General features: G+C 36.5%; 1 protein-coding gene across 3 annotated transcripts in view; it reads right to left on the bottom strand.

Annotated features, from left to right (window-relative positions):
* The window catches only part of NELL2 (neural EGFL like 2), a 283751-nt gene that overhangs the window by 211004 nt on the left and 55366 nt on the right, over positions 1-17381 (bottom strand). For 2 of the 3 annotated variants that reach the window (XM_045830028.1, XM_045830027.1), the window contains exons 7-10: positions 16065-16137; positions 15790-15887; positions 14791-14919; positions 13183-13285 (exon numbers count right to left, since the gene is read on the bottom strand). In XM_045830028.1, the coding sequence (XP_045685984.1) occupies positions 13183-13285; positions 14791-14919; positions 15790-15887; positions 16065-16137 (403 nt within the window). The remainder of the gene's footprint in view (positions 1-13182; positions 13286-14790; positions 14920-15789; positions 15888-16064; positions 16138-17381) is intronic. The other variant, XM_045830029.1, reaches the window with a different exon arrangement.

Below are 17381 nucleotides of genomic sequence, written 5' to 3'. Positions count from 1 at the left end.
TATGTGGGACACAAATAGTTTCAAGTTGGTTCAGAAAAGTTTAATCTGACACTGAGACAGCACAATTCATCTGTCCTGAGCCACCTGACATAAACGAAAACTACATGTTTTATGAAACTGTAGCAAGCTACTAAAGGCCTAGGAAATCAGACTGATGTGAATTATTCCACCAAGCCTATTTAGAAATAGATCTCATCAAAAGAAAATGTAAACAAAGCAAAACAAACAAACAAACAAAAAAAGCAATTTGCAGACCAAGAAGGAAGAATGTTGAATGATCACTGACTCTCAAGAATTCCAGTTAATAATCCAGGTAAGTCTAGAAGTAACCTTTAAATAAGTAACCTTTAAGTTTTCATTTGATGTGCTTTCCCTGTTCTTTCTTGACCAACATCAGATAAAATCCAAACAGAACTCATTAGCTTTGAAATCTTCTTTTCCGGAACTATCAGAATCAACTATTTCTATTCCATATATGAGGAATGCATAAAGTCATGGAAAGCTGTGCTTCATTTTAGTGATAACTACCAGATAATTTACATTTTTTCTCTCCTTTCTTATTGCTTATAGAAATGAGTGTTATAAAATTGTGTTTACATATCCTTTGATTATTGCTGCCTATGGAACATCACACATTTTTTACTTCCTCATTTAAACTGAGTTTCTATTTCTACTAATGAAGTATGGTACAATCACCTAAAACATTATATGAGAAACACCGCATGTGTTCAAATTGCAGTAAACTGGCTGGGTTATCTCAGGAAAGTGAAGTGACCTCCCTAAGCTTCAGTTTCCTCCTCTGTAAGTTGGAAACCATTATAATAAGCAAGATAAATAATTCATGTTAAATTCTCATACTCTGAAAAAAACTAGTAAAAGTCAGCTTAAAACATAACTGAAAACATGCATTCTGAGACCTTACTGCACATTGAGATCCAAGAGAGAAAAATAAGGCTCTGCTGAGAACTTGGGCAACAGGGAACACACACCCACTAGCTACATCTGCTCATTAAAATGTGTTCCTGCACCAGCTGTTTTCACGGCACACAGGAGCTGGTTAGAAATGCAAACTCTCAAGCCCCAACCCAGAACCACTGAATCATAATTTTTATTTTAACCTGATCCCCAGATGATTCATATTCCCATTAAAATTCAAGAATCACTGAGCTAAGTGATGTGCTCCTCATATGCCTCATAGCTTGTTGGACAAAAATTCAGGTTTTAGCAAAATTACCAAAGTATGCCCCACAGATCATTGGGGTAATTTGCCAAGACTTAAAATCATAAATAGCGTACCTATATATTATTACACATGTCCATACAAAACAAGTGTTTGTGAGACATCTCTTTTTTTGAGAGAGAGAGAATTTTTAGAAAAATTTATTTAAGCCAAGCAGAAGATATGCCAGCAAGCAAGGTCTCAACAGACTAAGAAAACTGATTCTAAGAATGGCAGTCTGCAGCTTCTTTTATGCATCTGCAGTTAAGCAAGGCAGGGACTGGATTACAGAATAGTTAACAAGATTATGTGCTCTGTTGAGGATGGCTTATTCCAAAGGTGTGCTAACCTAGATGCACTGAAACAAGGAACAGGGCTTGCTTAAGGTAAAGATAAATCTTTTACTAAAGGAGTTATAGGCCAAGGGTATGACTACCCGCCATGACCAGCCCAGTTAGGAATTTATGATCAGATCACCCTGGGAGGCTACTTTCTGTAGAACCCCGTTTTCATCTGCAGCATATAGGATGGTGGTACAATAAAATCATAGTGGAGCTGAAAAATTCCTATTGCCCAGTGATGTCATGGCAGTCATAATGAACACATTACACACTTAACATCATATTACAATTGCCTACCATATTGAGTATAATATAGTAACATGCTGTGCAGTTTTATAGCCTAGGAGCTGTAAGGGAACATAACTGTCACCCCAAAATGTGTGTGAGGCATCTCTTTACAAGCTTAAATTTCCTGAGTTGGACGGAGCCCCCTTCTAACTACCACCAACTCTGGAAACAATTTTTAAAAGCAACTCATGTGATTTTATAGGTAATTTTTATAGTTAAATACATGTAGCTCTCAGTTGAGAGCCAGCTTTTACATAAAAAGAAATATGCCTGAATTGTGCTCTATTATAACCATCTCTAAACTAAAAAAGAATCCCTTTCTGATCCTTCCTCACACTGAACTCCTATAACATTGTGTTTTCTTCATTTGACTTTCAACCTATGCTAATTTTACACAATCTGTACATATATATCAGAGAACACAGGCTGCATACAACATTCCAGACACCCAGTGGGGAGTCCAGTGCAACCGAATTGCTGTTTCATACTTTTTCTTGGGGATGGTAGGTGATTTGGCTTCCTTCTCTCTTGAATGGGCACTATGATGTCCATTTACCTTTATTATGCAGTTGGTCTTCCTGCATTACTCCTTTCCCATAATTGCTAAAATCAACTTGTAAGAGGATGCTTTAAATTGCATGTATCTTATTTTCCCCTATTCTGATTTCAAACGCAATTTTGTATATCTATTGAGAAGAAAATAAGCTCATTTTTAAAACAATTACCTAACACTGAAGCTACGAAATTGCATTTTCTGCCGAAGATGAGTGTTTTTCGTCTCTCTTAAATTGAGTCTCATATGAATGATATCTAGATTATCACACTTTTTCTTTGGCATAAATCTAAAATCCTCTCACTTGTCTCAAAGCCTTACCCTGCTAAGGAGGACTAGCCTTCTGATCACTTAAAGAGGCCCATTTTTGGTCTCCTAGAACAATGCTAGACAGTTTGATTCAATGATTATTACAGACAGATTTGCATACAGCTTTCTTCTGAAAAGTTGTAGGCCACTTAAGCAATGTCATTTAATGGGCAGAAAAATTCTTTGGAGAAATGTAATGGGGCATGAAAAAGAATAAAACCCACAAAATACATGAATTCAATAATCTTTCTTAATAATACAGAAAAATTGCAATTCAGAGTGGAGAACTAGAGGCTGATTACTCTATTATTTTAAAATAAAGCATGATTAAATAGGCACAGACCACTTCATGCCTCAGAATCAGAGGGCAGTAGCCTGTGTTATGTCTTCTGGAAAACCAAATACACTTCAGAAAAACATAAATTCAATATATACTCATGCCCTCTATGGAATTTACTGAAGATAAGAAACAGCAATTAATTGCAACAATGACTTTATATGCACTCACTGGACAATGTCATTTGTAGTAAAACAAGAAAGTTCAGGCTTCCGCAGATGAGCTCTCATTAGAGGGTCTCCCGTGAATCGATATTACTATGCCCCCTTTAAGAGTCCATGCCCTTTTCAAAGACTTAGTGAAACAAAGACAAAAGTGGTGTTTTCAGTTTTCCCTCAGTGCTGCTCCCTTTCAGGGAATAATGCCCAGGACCAGCTTTTTGTAGAGTAATTTGGGAAACTCTGAGTCCATAATACCACCATTAGCACTTTACCCTATAGATAAAACCATATAAAACTGCTCAAAGATTATGTATTAATGACATCCTGCAATATTATTTTTCATGAGAAAAATAACAACAAATTGGAAACAACCAAAACACCCTTTGAGAGCAGAGAAATAGCATTTTAATAAACTATACATCAGAATAATATGCAGCAATTTTTAACAGTTAGTTGATATGGAAACATCTCTAAGGTAGAAGTCCAGGAAAATGTATGATATCATGTACCATACATAAAAAACCTATACATGAATCTGTGAGCAGAGGCATTAGCAATCTGGAGTGGAAGGAATAGAAGTTTGGGGGAGGGGTAAAAAGAGAGATTTTTATATTTTCTTTTATGTCTTTTTGGATAGCTTGAATATTTAGTGTATGCATGCATTATGTTTAGTTAAAAGGTTAAAAACACTGTACTAGGATTAGAGACAAAAATTACAGCATCAAGCAACCTACACTACTCAGGACTGTGCAGTACAGGACACAGTAGCTAAATCACTGTGACACTGTCATTGTTCTGTGGCTCTGCCCTGACTTTTCCTGGCAAACCAGCTCTGCTACTAGCTGACTAATCAACAAATTCACATTTTTTGAAAGATCATTAAAATGTATCACATGGTGTTTCATATAGTCATTAATCTGGAGACTATATTATTAATTATTCTTGCTTATTAATATAATGCCCATTCAGTTTTTTTCCACTGATTTGGCACTTATCAGTTTTTATACTGTGTAAGAGATAGCAGTATACCAAATGCTTTTCTGAAGAATTTATTAAAAAATATCATCACAAAATAAATGGCAGTGTTTAGGAAGCCTACAGGATTATTCAGATGAAATCTTTAATAAAACTTAGCTATTTATCTTTATTGAAAGTATTCCCTATCATAAGCTCAATTATCTTAACTATATAATGCACAAGTAGACTATTTCTTTGCCTATTTTTCCACATTGACTTACAGAAACAAACAAAAAAAATGTCCTAGTTCTATTATTCCATTACTCACCCACTGTCATTTTAAATGCTAAATAAGGCTTATGTTGGTGAGAAAAGACTGAAGCCAGACCAAGACCACACATGTGATTTACAGCAACACCATTAGCTCTCAGGTCATTCAATTGTCTGCTATGATGTAATTTTTTTAAACTACAGACTTTCAGGAAACTCTAAAAAATTTGCATCTGATATGTAAGACCACACACCTTCTTTTTGATGGCTATTTCTACCTTTTTCATTATTGCATAGATCCCCTCAGTCTGCATCAGCATTCTGGTCATGGAGCCAGCCCCCAAGTCTGTACAATGCCAGCTAATCTAATTGTGTTCATGCATGAGAACCTCCGGTGCATAATGTATACATTTCATGCTTCTAGCATCACCATAGAGACAGATAAGTTTATTGGTTATGATGCTCACAAGTTATTTTCTTTTTAAATGTAGCATATATAAATCATACAAAATATTTTTCTTTATTTTAAGAATGAAGAGATTCTTGGTGAATTATATCCCACTAACTTTTGTTTGTCATCCCTATATTCACATGCTCAAAAGTCTCCATATTAGTTAAATTACATTCTCATACCTTTTTAAGAAATCCTGAAATTACTTGAGTGACAGTCATTTAATCCCTGTCTCTACTCTGCTTTCATTTTAAGTGACAGAGCTACAACCATCCACATTATTTTCATAAATTTGAAAATTAAAGAATCAAAATTACTCTTGCTAAAAGCTAGAGTAATGGTTCTTGGAAAAATATAAATATATAAAAGTCTAGTCATTTTCTATTAGTTAAAATTAATGAAAGTGACCCATAATATATGGAGAAAAATGCTCATCTTCACTAGTTATCAAAAATATGCAAATTTAAACTAGAACACAATAATATCATGTACCAAATTTATCATGCCTAAAATTGAAAAGACTAAAAATACTAAGTGTGGGTGAGGGTGTAGAGCAACTGGGATGTTTATACATTGTTGGTGGGTGAATAAACTGGTATAACCACTGTAGAAAACTGTTTTATCAAAACTATTTTGCCAAAGGGAAAAACAGATTTGACACAGAATAAAACAGTTTTACCTTATGACCAAACAAGTATAAGGTATATATCCTTCAGGCACTCATAACAGGAAAAACCATGTTAAAGGACATTTACAGGACTATTTACGCAGCCAAAAACTGGAAAGCACCTAACTGCTCTTCAACAATAGATCGGCTTATGGTACATTAACACAAATAGAATATACATAACAATGAGTGTGAATGAGCATCAACATGCAAGGATGAATTTCACAAACATGATTTTGAATTAAAGAAGCCAGACACAAAAGCATAGATAATACATGATGAATTAGTTCTTAGTGTTAACCTTGGCCATGACCTATCCAAAATATTGAGAAAAAGAATGGCCTTGAGGAAAGAATATATCAAAACCTCTGAGGCATCTCCAAAAATGCCAACATCTGAATCATAAGGATTCCAGAAGGAGAAGAGAAAAAGCAAGAAATTAAAAACTTATTTGAAAAATAATGAAAGAAAACTTCCCTAATTTGGCAAGGGAAATAGACATATAAGTCCAGGAAGTACAGAGAGTTCCCAAAAAGTTAGACCCAAAGAGGACCACACCAAGACACATCATAAAATGCCAAAGGTTAAAGATAAAGAGAGAATTTTAAAAGGAGCAAAAGAAAAGCAGAGAGTTACCTACAAAGGAGTTCCCATAAGACTATGAGCGGATTTCTCCAAAGGAACTTTGCAGGCAAGAAGGGACTGGCAAGAAGTATTCAAAGTCATGCAAAGCTAGATTACAACCTAGATTGCTCTGTCCAGCAAAGCTATCATTTAGAGTGGAAGGGAAGATAAAGTGCTTCCCAGACAAGGTAAAGCTAAAGAAGTTCATCATCACCAAGCCCTTAATGCATGAAATGTTCAAGGGACTTACTTAAGAAAAATAAGATCAAAATCATAAATATTAAAAAGGCAGACTTCCGGCAAGATGGAGGCATAGGTGGATGCACCGTACCTCCACGCACAACCAAGATTAGAACAACAACAATTTAGAGGCAGAATAACACCCAGAACTGATAGAGAATTTATCTGAATGGAAGTTGGACATCCAAGAAGTTGAAGTAGACCCATTCGTCCAGACTGGTAGGAGGGACCGAGACGAGCGCGGGTCGCAGCTCGCAGAGTGTGGGGATAGCTGGGTGCCTAAGGCAACCAGGAGTGCGTAAGACACCCGGGGTGCACAGCGGGTGGACCCTGAGTATGCAAGCGGCAACTGGTGGACCCAGTGAGACTGCCATTGTGGACCAGGGCGGAGCGTGCAGCCCAGGATCCCAGGTAAGGGACTGAGATCCCAGGAGGGTGGGGCTGCCGCCATTGTTCCCTCCCACCCCCGCCCCCACATATAGTGTCACAATCTAGCGACAGGGGTGCCCGGCCCTGGTGAACACCTAAGGCTCCGCCCCTCACCGTAACAAAAGCAACCAGACTGGGGGAAAAAAAAAGAGAGAGCGATGGCTCAAATAGAAGAACAAATCAGTGCCCCAGAACTCATTCTTTTGAGCAACCAAGAAATAGCTAACCTATCAGATGCACAGTTCAAAGCGCTGGTGATCAGGAAGCTCACAGAATTGGTTGATTTTGGTCGGAAATTAGATGAAAAAATGCAGGTTACCATGAAAGAGATGAAGGAAGATGCACGAAGAACCAACAGTGATAGGAAGGAAACTGGGACTCAAAACAATAGAGTGGACCAGAAGGAAGAAAAAAAAAACAGGAAATAATGAAAAAATAAGAATTCAAAAAAAAGAGGAGAAGCTTAGGAACCTCCAGGACATCTTTAAACGTTCCAACATCTGAATTATAGGGCTACCAGAAAGGGAAGAGGAAAAGCAACAGATTGAACACGTATTTGAACAAATAATAAAGGAGAACTTCCCCATTCTGGCAAAGGAAATAGACTTCCAGGAAATTCAGGAAGCTCAGAGAGCCCCAAAGAAGTTGGACCCAAGAAGAAACACACCAAGGCACATCATAATTACATTAGCCAAGGTAAAAATGAAGAGAGAATCCTAGAAGCAGCAAGAGATAAGGGGACAGTAAACTACAAAGGAGTTCCCATCAGACTGTCAGCTGATTTCTCAAATGGGACCTTACAGGCAAGAAGGGTCTGGAAAGAAATATTCCAAGTCATGAAAGACAAGGACCTATATCCCAGATTACTCTATCCAGCAAAGCTTTCATTTAGAATGGAAGGGCAGATAAAGTGCTTCTCAGATAAGGTCAAGTTAAAGGAGTTTATCATTACCAAGCCCTTATTTTATGAAATGCTAAAGGGACTTATCTAAGAAAAGAAGATAAAGAAAAAACATGTATAGTAAAAGGACAGCAAACTCACAATTATTAGCAACCACACCTAAAGCAAAACCAAAAGAAACCATGCAACAACTAGAACAGGAACAGAACCACAGAAATGGAGGTCACATGGAGAGTTAGCAACAGGGGAGTGGGAGGAGGAGAGAGGGGGAGAAAGGTACAGAGAATAAGTAGCATAGATTTGTAGGTTGAAAATAGATAGGGGGAGGGTAAGGATAGTATGGAAAATGTAGAAGCTAAAGAACTTATAAGTATGACACATGGACATGAACTAAAGGGGGGAATGTGGGTGGGAGAGGGTGTACAGGGTGGAGGGGAGTGAAGGGGGGAAAATGGGACAACTGTAATAGCATAATCAATAGAATATATTTTTAAAAAGGCAACAAATTCATAACTGTGAACAACTGAATCTAAAAAAACAAAAACTAAACAAACAAACAAAACTAAGCAAAGAACCAGAACAAAAACAGAATCATAGATATAGGGATCATTTGGAGGGTTGTCAGCCAGGAGGGAGAAGGGGGGAAATGGTGCAGGGATTAAGAAGCATAATTGAGGTACAAAATAGACAAGAGGATGTTACAAACAGTATAGGAAGTGGAGAAGCCATAGAATTTATAGGCATCACCCATGGACATGAACTAAAGTAAGGGATTGCTGGAGGGAAGGCAAAGTACTGGACAGAGGGGGCCAAAGAGGGCAAAAAATGGGACAACTGTAACAGCATAATCAATAGAATATACTTCTGTAAAAAACACAATTTGGGGAGAAATTACCTTGCATTACATACTAATTATTTAATCTTAGAAAAGTCATTTATCCTCCCTGGCCACACTTATCCTCTGTAATGGGGATATTGAAAATGTCCTCCCTGAAAGCAATTGTTGTTCTCAAGATCTCTGAGGTCCTATGTAGCTCCAGGTCTATGACCCAATGAGGTAACTTCACTAGTTTGTATTTTCACCAATAAAATCATAAATGGAAAATAATAGTAGGTAACATTGTTTTAAGCACTTTACATGCATTACTCATTCAGTCCTCACACCCACCCTGTAAAAAAGAGATAATTGCTCTCTCCATTGTACACACAAGAAAATGGAGATGCTGAGAGGTTAAGTAACTTGACCAAAGTTACACAGCTAATAAGTGGTAAAGCTGAGATTCAAATCAAGAAAAATCTAACTTTACAAGTCACATAATCACTCAATATACAAATATATTATGGTAACTCCAATTTATGTAAGCTGACAGAGTTTTTAAAATTAAATTTAATACAAAGCTTTGGCCAGGTAGCTCAGTTGGTAGGAGAATCATCCCAATGCACCAATGTTGCAGATTTGACCCCCAACCAGGGCACATACAAGGAGCAACCAGTCAATGTAGGAATAAGTGGAACCACAAGTCGATGGTTTTCTCTCCCTCTCTTTCTTTCTCTCCCTTCCTCTCTCTCTCTCCATAATCAATAAAAATAAATAAATAAGTTTCATATAATTTGACATCTAATTAGAACATGGAATATTAAAATGTGATCTATATTATGTCTTAAAACCCATATTTTGTTCTACCAGAAGAATGATGATTTTAATTTATTCATGTAAATCTGGCCTCTGAGAAAATAACAATTAAATAACTATTGCTACTAGGCAAGTACCAGCCAATTTGGATAGTCACCATCACATTTCCTGTATTTGATGTCTGTCTGGAAATAGAGATGAAATTTGCCTTTCTTGTTGTTGTTTTTTTTTAACATAGCCTCTTCAGTAAAAGACATTACAGCATTAGTTCAGATCTTCTTCAGATTCTCTATTTTCATAAATCACTTTTTCTGTAAAACAGGGCTCTGTATTCAGACATGAATCTACAGTCCACTGAAAGAATAATAAATGAATGCACTGAATATTTTTTCCTAATTTTAGTGACTTTCCATAGCTTTCTATTTCCTAGGACTTTAGTCAATTACTTTTTGTTAATTTTTTGTTTTTGTTTCTGTTTTATAACCTGGGCTGGGATTTTATGTACTTTAATTAGTTTAACCTCATCCTATAGCAATTAAACTCAGCCAAAATGTTTACACCTCACATTTCCTAGAGCTATCTTAAATTTATATCAGTCAGTCTTGCTGTTCATTGGCTGAGCGCCTATGACTGGGATAAAGGATGTAGAGATGTAGGCGGAAAGGAGAGACTGAGAAACAAAGGCAAATTCTTCTTACTTTGCAATTCAACCTAGACTTAGCCAGGACTCCAAACGGCTTTGTATGGCAAACTTAGCTACCAGTCAATAGTATTACATCACTTAAATCAATTGTTGCAGATGGTTTTAAAAAAGGAAGCTGGTTTTCAAAGCACAGTCCATTCTGACAGAATTTCTCTGGGACTTCCAACTAATTGTGCATTCTTGGGCCAGTCACACAATCCCTCTTATTAAGAAGAAGGAGGCAGTGCCTACCTTACAGACTTATAAAGATCACGTGAGGAACAAAGTATGTGCTTTCTAACCTATGGAAATGATATGACTTCACTATAGCTGTGATTTTTATTACCTTAATGATTTAGCATTGATGTTCTTGCTGTTGGATTTTATCCTGTGTCTGTTTAACTCTACCACAGTAGCTCAACGGCAGGAGCAGGAAAGGTTAAGCCCCTCCTCTCAACACTTCGCTTATGTAGATTCAACTAAAGAAAAGTGACAGGCTTGGCTCTCTCTGACTTCTTTCCCAGAAGAACAACCATCTTACTATTCATCAGTATTTGTACTTAGATAAAGGGCTGAAGCTGAAGTTACAGAGGGAAAATACAAAGCAGACAGCAAAATAGGGCTGCTCAGTGTTGCACAAACAACCCTGGAGAAGCAAGCCTGAAAGCATTGAATAAAGAACATCATAAAGTGATTGGCCACACGCACTTGCTTTGTTCGTTTCATTCTTGACAGAGTAATATTCAGCAGTTAAGTTATGTGTTTTGCCTTCCAAGGGCTTTAGGAACAGTAAGTGATTAATTTTTTTAAAACAATTCTCACTAAAGAATATATTTTATTAATTTTATGCCACTAAAAAGGCTATGAGCAAAGGAGTTCCAATGATAGGATGAGTATAGTATGTAAAAGTAGGTTTATGTTTTTATTTTAAGAAGTAAAAATCACAGAAGTTAACTTACATTCAATTGAAATTAAGTTCTCATAAATCACAACAATGATAATTTGACTTCTTTCGCTTTTGGACAAATGAAAATATGAGCAATGTAAACAAGTCAGTTAATTATTACTAAATTTATTTTAAATGCTATCTATTTTTTATAAAGTAAGTTTTTGCAAAACTTTAAAGAAGCACATTTCTTGAAGATTTTTTAGTGACTGATTTTAAAATTGTGCATGTGAAGCCACATTCCCAAAAATCTCTAAGAATATTTACCATATAAACTAAGTCTTTATTTCCCTTAGGAAAAATTTTCTGTGAAAATATCTTGGTAGCTCTTGTAAAATGCTGATCATCAGAAGTGGAAGTTCAAATACTCAAAATACAAACAAACACAGGCATAAATCCTCTGTATTCTACAAAGCTAATGTCACTAAATATGAGCAGAAAAAATAAGTCATATTGTCCTTAATATTTTTAACCATATAAAATGAAAGACTCAAATGAATCATTTTGGCATTTCTTCAGTGATATGGTCTCCTTACTGATCACTTACATGCAGTTTACACTATTTTATGTATGGGGCAAACATGGTTGATTTTCCATCATTAACTCCAAAGTCTGCTGAAAGCACTTTGCATTGATGAGTCTCAAAATATTTTACCATTTCGCTGAGTCTAACTGCATGTTCTTGGGAAGATTTCAATTACAGTCTGATTTAGTGGGCAGCTTGCTGTTGGTAACAGAGACAAATGGTAAAATCGGAATTGTAATTCAAGACTTCTGACTGATGCATCTGTCATGAGGATCCATTATTTCAATCAGCCTACTCTTGTAAAATTGACATCACTTAATGCAAACCTATCATATTCACAGGTAACAATACAGAAGTAGTGGTAGAAAAAAAGATAAAGAAGTTAAAGTGAAAAGTATGACTCCTGCTATTGTCATGTTATGAATATAAAGTCCTAGAGAGGGCCCTTCTTCCAATCTCCAACTTTCTACAAAGAAAACTACAGAACATCACCATAAGCTTTCAGCTATTAATACAAGTTTAAGAAAAATTCAGATTAATCCTCACCAAGGAAATCAGCCAGTGACACGTAAGAATGATTACATTGAACCCTTCCTGGTTCAGATGAATGTACTTGACTATGCTAATATACTTCAATGAAATGAATTGGCTTTGATATACAAATCTAATAAAATTAAATATAAATGGGCTCCTGAGAAAATTAATTCAACGAACTACAAAACAGCTTCCTGATTTTTTTCTGATAGCTGTCCCTCCATCAGCAGCAGCACATTGCACGCTGCTCAGGCAAGAGTAAGGTACAGCGATGGCCATGGTCGTGGAGCACACACCTATTAACCTTTGCAAAAGCAGCCATTCATTCCCGCTCCCTCTTCTTCCCTCCTCCTTTCCCTTCTTTATAAATTCTACAAACAAACTTTATAACAACTTGCTTTTCATGTAAGTTACTATTCCTTTGAACAGCAATTGCTAAATTTTAAATGCTCCTTTAAACAAGAATTGAAGGATAGTCTTTTAAAATGTAAGTAGCCCAGATGCAAAGCTTTCTGTCACTGAATGAGTGATCTAGAACCCACTTCAGGAAAGCCATGAATTCCAAGAGCATTTCCTGGCATCAGAAGTGCATGTGTGGTTGCTGAGCAACGGGACAGGGTCCTCACTCAGCGGTGTGAGCCTTTCATGAATAACAGGCCGTGGCCTTGTCCATGCTGGCTGACCCTATGACAATGTGGACTTCTGTGGTTTGGGCTAATGAAGCTGGCATACCGTCTGTGCTTGAATGTCACTTGTATCATGGATTTTCTTTGTTATCATGGCTGAAAGGAGACCATTCTTGACCTATTTGGAAGGTATTTATATCAAGTAGTATAAGGACAGAAATACCTTCCACTAAATTTCTTACACAGCTTTCTATTACTATCATTATACAGAATAGATCCCTCCAAAAAAATATTTTTATGCTAAAATAAAGAACATTTTAAAATGGAAAAAAATTGATCAACTGAAATAGAGAAAGTATTCTTCCTATTTTCCATCATTTCCAGAACTTATTTTGCTTGCCCTGATTAAACGAGTGATAGGTGAATATTTATTAAAACAAAGCTTTAGTTTTGTCAGAGAAAGTATTCGTCATAAAAGTTGCGCTCACATTTGCATTCTTTACAGCACTTGCCATCCACGTACGCAAGGGCCGACTTAAGCGGGCAGTCAGGATTCGGGCAGATCAGAGTTTCACATCGGACGGTTCCATTCTGAGAAGAAAACAATATTTGGGGAACTTACAAGTTGCAGTTTGGTAGTCTTCAAGTCATTTTAAGTCTGTTTCTTACATTTAAACCCTTTCCATAAAATTTCATAAAGACTGCTATTATTTTTGGTTATTATACAGTAAAACCCATAACACAGAGACCCACAGTAATACAAATTGGGTTGTAACCCAGTTGGTGATTGGCTCCCATCTTCTGTCCAGCAACTGAACATAGCTGAGCCTGAGTTCTCAGCTTACGTGGTGAGGTGGGTGAGGACATGGGTAGAGGTAAAGGCACACACCACCCAGGAAACAGCAGGCTAAGGGTAATCCTGGGATACTCATGTCTCCCCAGATTACTCACAAAAATTAGCATCAACAATCCAGGAGAATGACTGCTACCATTCTAAAGGCCCAGGCTCAGGAGTCAGAGCCTCCCCGTGGCTATTCAGTGTGGAACAGACCACCAGGAGGTGGTGCCAACAACCCCCACAGAGGTGCTGAACTGCAGAGAGTGGCAAGGAATTTGATTCTTGAAGGTCATCCAGAGCTCCCAGGCTGCAAGCTGCCTTTCTAGTCATTTAATTGACCTTGCAATACCATATCTCCCATTTTACTCAGTTTGATTTTTGACCCCCAATTAACAATTTTAGAAGGCTTTACTGTATTTGTAAAATGCTGTAACTTGAGTAGGAAAATAACATGACCCTGAATAGAAGCCCTGTGACGCACACATGCACGTGTGAACACATGCCATTTCAGGGCTGTCTTTGACTTTTTTGCATGCATGATATTCTGCTTTGGAATAAACTTGGTGAACTTGTGGACTTTTTATTAAGACTAATTCACATAGACCTCTGATTTCTTTCCAGTTAACCAGTTTTAACAGATGAATTCATGTGGGATTTGAAAGTTAAAAACCAAACTGGTCATGAACTTTTCTTTGAAATCAAACATATATTTTTGAAACAATAATATACTAAATATTCTACTTTATTAGTGAACAGTTAGATAAATCATATTTATTTAAACTCTCTAATTGGTATTATACTATATTAACAAATTTTTAAAGATAATCTTATTTAAACTCCATTATTTGTTTATATGGGCCAATCTGGTCACAATATTTCATGCTGCTTTTAATTTAGCTTTATTAAAATACATGAATAAGCTCATGATATGGGAAAATTCCTGGAAATGTTAAGGATAACAGGATAGAATCCTTTGAAAATCACCTTACTAAACCAATTTAAATTACTAACTTCATATGTGTACCAATAAATTTAATTTTTATAGCATTCTTAAACCATAATAATCTTTATAGGCTAGAAAAAGTGTCTTTAATAATGTAACACACAGTTCTTTAGATTTGACTGGGTTTGTTGGCACTTTGGTACTGTGTCTTGAGGAAATGGGTGTTGAAATTTTCATGATTACATTATTTTAATTAATTTTTAAAGAGTGGGGGCAGCTGAGTTCCCTTAGTCTGAAATCCAGTGGAAGCCATACCAAGCATGTGCAGTTCTTACAGCCATCTGTCCAGGACTCCAGCTCTCGGTAGGTGGTTCCCTTCATGGTGCAAGTCCTTTCACAATAGCACTGATCCAATCTATTCATTCGCTGTTCAGCTCGAGACAGCTGTGGCACAAAGGAAGGGGTTCATAGTGTTCACCATCCCAGCAATGCATAAATGCAAAGTGCTCCGGTAGCGCTCCAATTTCTTTGGTGTATAGCAGTAGTGATGACTGTGCTCATCAACTATTTGTTGCAAATATATTTAAGTTTTTAATTTAAAAGAAAGGATTCCTCTCTCTTATTTTTGTGAATCTGCCCTTGAAAAAGGAGCATAATTTATGAAATATAAATGAAGGTCAAGTCAAACTGGCGTCACTTACAATGCAGAGCGGCACTTCCCATTTTTAAAAATGTTTAATTTCATGAATATGTCTACTCAAGTGAAATCATAAGCTTTAGAATTTATATCATCAGAAACTACCCATATACAACACAACTTTCAAGTTATTTGTAAGTTTTATGCAAAATGACAATAATCCGATGAAATTGTAGGCACACTTTAGACATGCTCACGACAGTGAATTATCCTACAGTGGCAACACAGTGGCAGAAAGTATTTGTGGGACCATTTCCTTGACATGACCCTAGTGTCCACATTTTTTACAACATCCGCTTGTCTCCTTGCTTATAAAGAAAAACTCAGCAAAATAAATACTAAATTAAACAATAAATCCCATTGTAATAAGCAGTGAATGAAATAGGTAATCTGCCTCATTCCTGATTTACTGAATCATTTGTTACATGGATGGCCAAGGTTTGAATATTTATAAGCCTTTTCCTCAGGCAGGAATTTAGATTTAGATTTAGCCCTGGCAAAGAGTATAGTACAGAAAAGTCTCAAAGGTAAACATCCATGGTTATAAAAAGAACTATAAGGAACTTCAAGGATTTTTTAGCTTCCCCACACTATATATATTTCCAAGTAGCTTTTACCTTAGCTGATGTTTTGGCTAAAATGTCTTGCAGCTCCATGATTTTCTGCACAAGTCCGTGGAAATCATTGCAAGTTGGACAGGCTGAAATTGCAAACACTACATTGGTCATGTTGTATCTGTGAGAGTTCAATTTGTATTCACAAGGGGTTCAATCTGGCTACGTCTATGCTGACAACGCATACGTCGGAACTCCAATTTCGCACTGACATCCTGGACAAAATTAAGCAAGAATCATGCTTTTCCTCACACATTGCAAACACTAATGGGACTTACTGCGATTGAGATCTGGGCACTGAGCAATAAATCCTTGGGGCATGACAAGTAATTGCACATCTTGCATTATACCCTGTGTGTGAAAAATTAAATAAAAAACATATTACTTTCATCTACCCAAATTATGTTCAGCAATCAAGTTCATGTAAGAAAACATTACAGAATTGAATCACCAAAATCCCTGAGTAAAATCTTTTTAATACATTGCTTTGACTTCAAACCAAAGAGAAAGAAACACATAAGAAAAAATGATAATAACTCTATGTTTAAAGCCTTACGATGCAATGTCAAGGTATAATTAAAAGGCAATAGCCATGTTGTTTTGAGAAGTAATTTTTATTTAGCCACTGAAGTAAGGCTTGAAAATCACCTTTAAAAATCAACCTGGACCCTGGCTGGCGTAGCTCAGTGGATTGAGCGCGGGCTGGGAACCAAAGTGTCCCAGGATCAATTCCCAGCCAGGGTACATGCGTGGGTTGCGGGCCATAACCCCCAGCAACCGCACATTGATGTTTCTCTCTCTCTCTCCCTCCCTTCCCTCCCTAAAAATAAATAAATAAAATCTTAAAAATAAATAAATAAATAAATAAATAAATAAATAATAAAAATCAACCTGGAAATCACTTCTGGTTTCAGCAACAGTAAAATTGATACCAATTTTAAATTAACTGCAACCACCGAAAGAAAAAATTTAAAAACTGAGTTATAAAAGCAATGCTCATTTGAGCATTTCTTTTTTTCAGTTGACTCTTTTAAAATGAATCTCTCAACTCAAAAAGGACAATAGAAGTATTAAACAGCTGTGCAAGATTCAGCCACAAGACCTTAAGAGTTCAGAAAATTCAGCATGAAAGTTTTTTAAATGCCACCTGGAAAAAATCCATTTTACAAAAAAAAAAAAGAAGAAGAAAGGCCACATTACATGTTTACAGAAAAAATTTACATGCATCCTTAGTCATTAAGGAATAATTAGCATCCAGCTTTGGAGATTCAAAGCAAAGGCTACATGGTAGATCGGAAACGACCTCATCAGACACATTCCAGCTGTCCCTTTCCTCCACCACCCTTCTCTCCTTCTTCCTCAACTCTGTATGCTTTCTTTAACTAATATGTCACTTAATCTCTTTGAAAAATGCAAACAGAATGTCTAATGACAGGGCTGACAGCACCAACATATTATCAAGACAATTTTGAACAAAGATTTACCAAATACTGACCTATATATCTTCTCCCTATTTAATCTGATTAATAGTATGCTGCAAAAAGCATGTCAATGTGAATGATGAATATTTTAGTGTACTGCAGCAATTGCTGGAT

Source organism: Phyllostomus hastatus, unplaced genomic scaffold (genome assembly GCF_019186645.2).
Source record: "Phyllostomus hastatus isolate PE091 unplaced genomic scaffold, TTU_PhHast_1.1 phas_scaffold_93, whole genome shotgun sequence".
Lineage (NCBI taxonomy): Eukaryota > Metazoa > Chordata > Mammalia > Chiroptera > Phyllostomidae > Phyllostomus > Phyllostomus hastatus.
The sequence above is the reverse complement of the archived record's forward strand: the minus strand, read 5'-3'. Positions and strand labels throughout refer to the sequence as shown.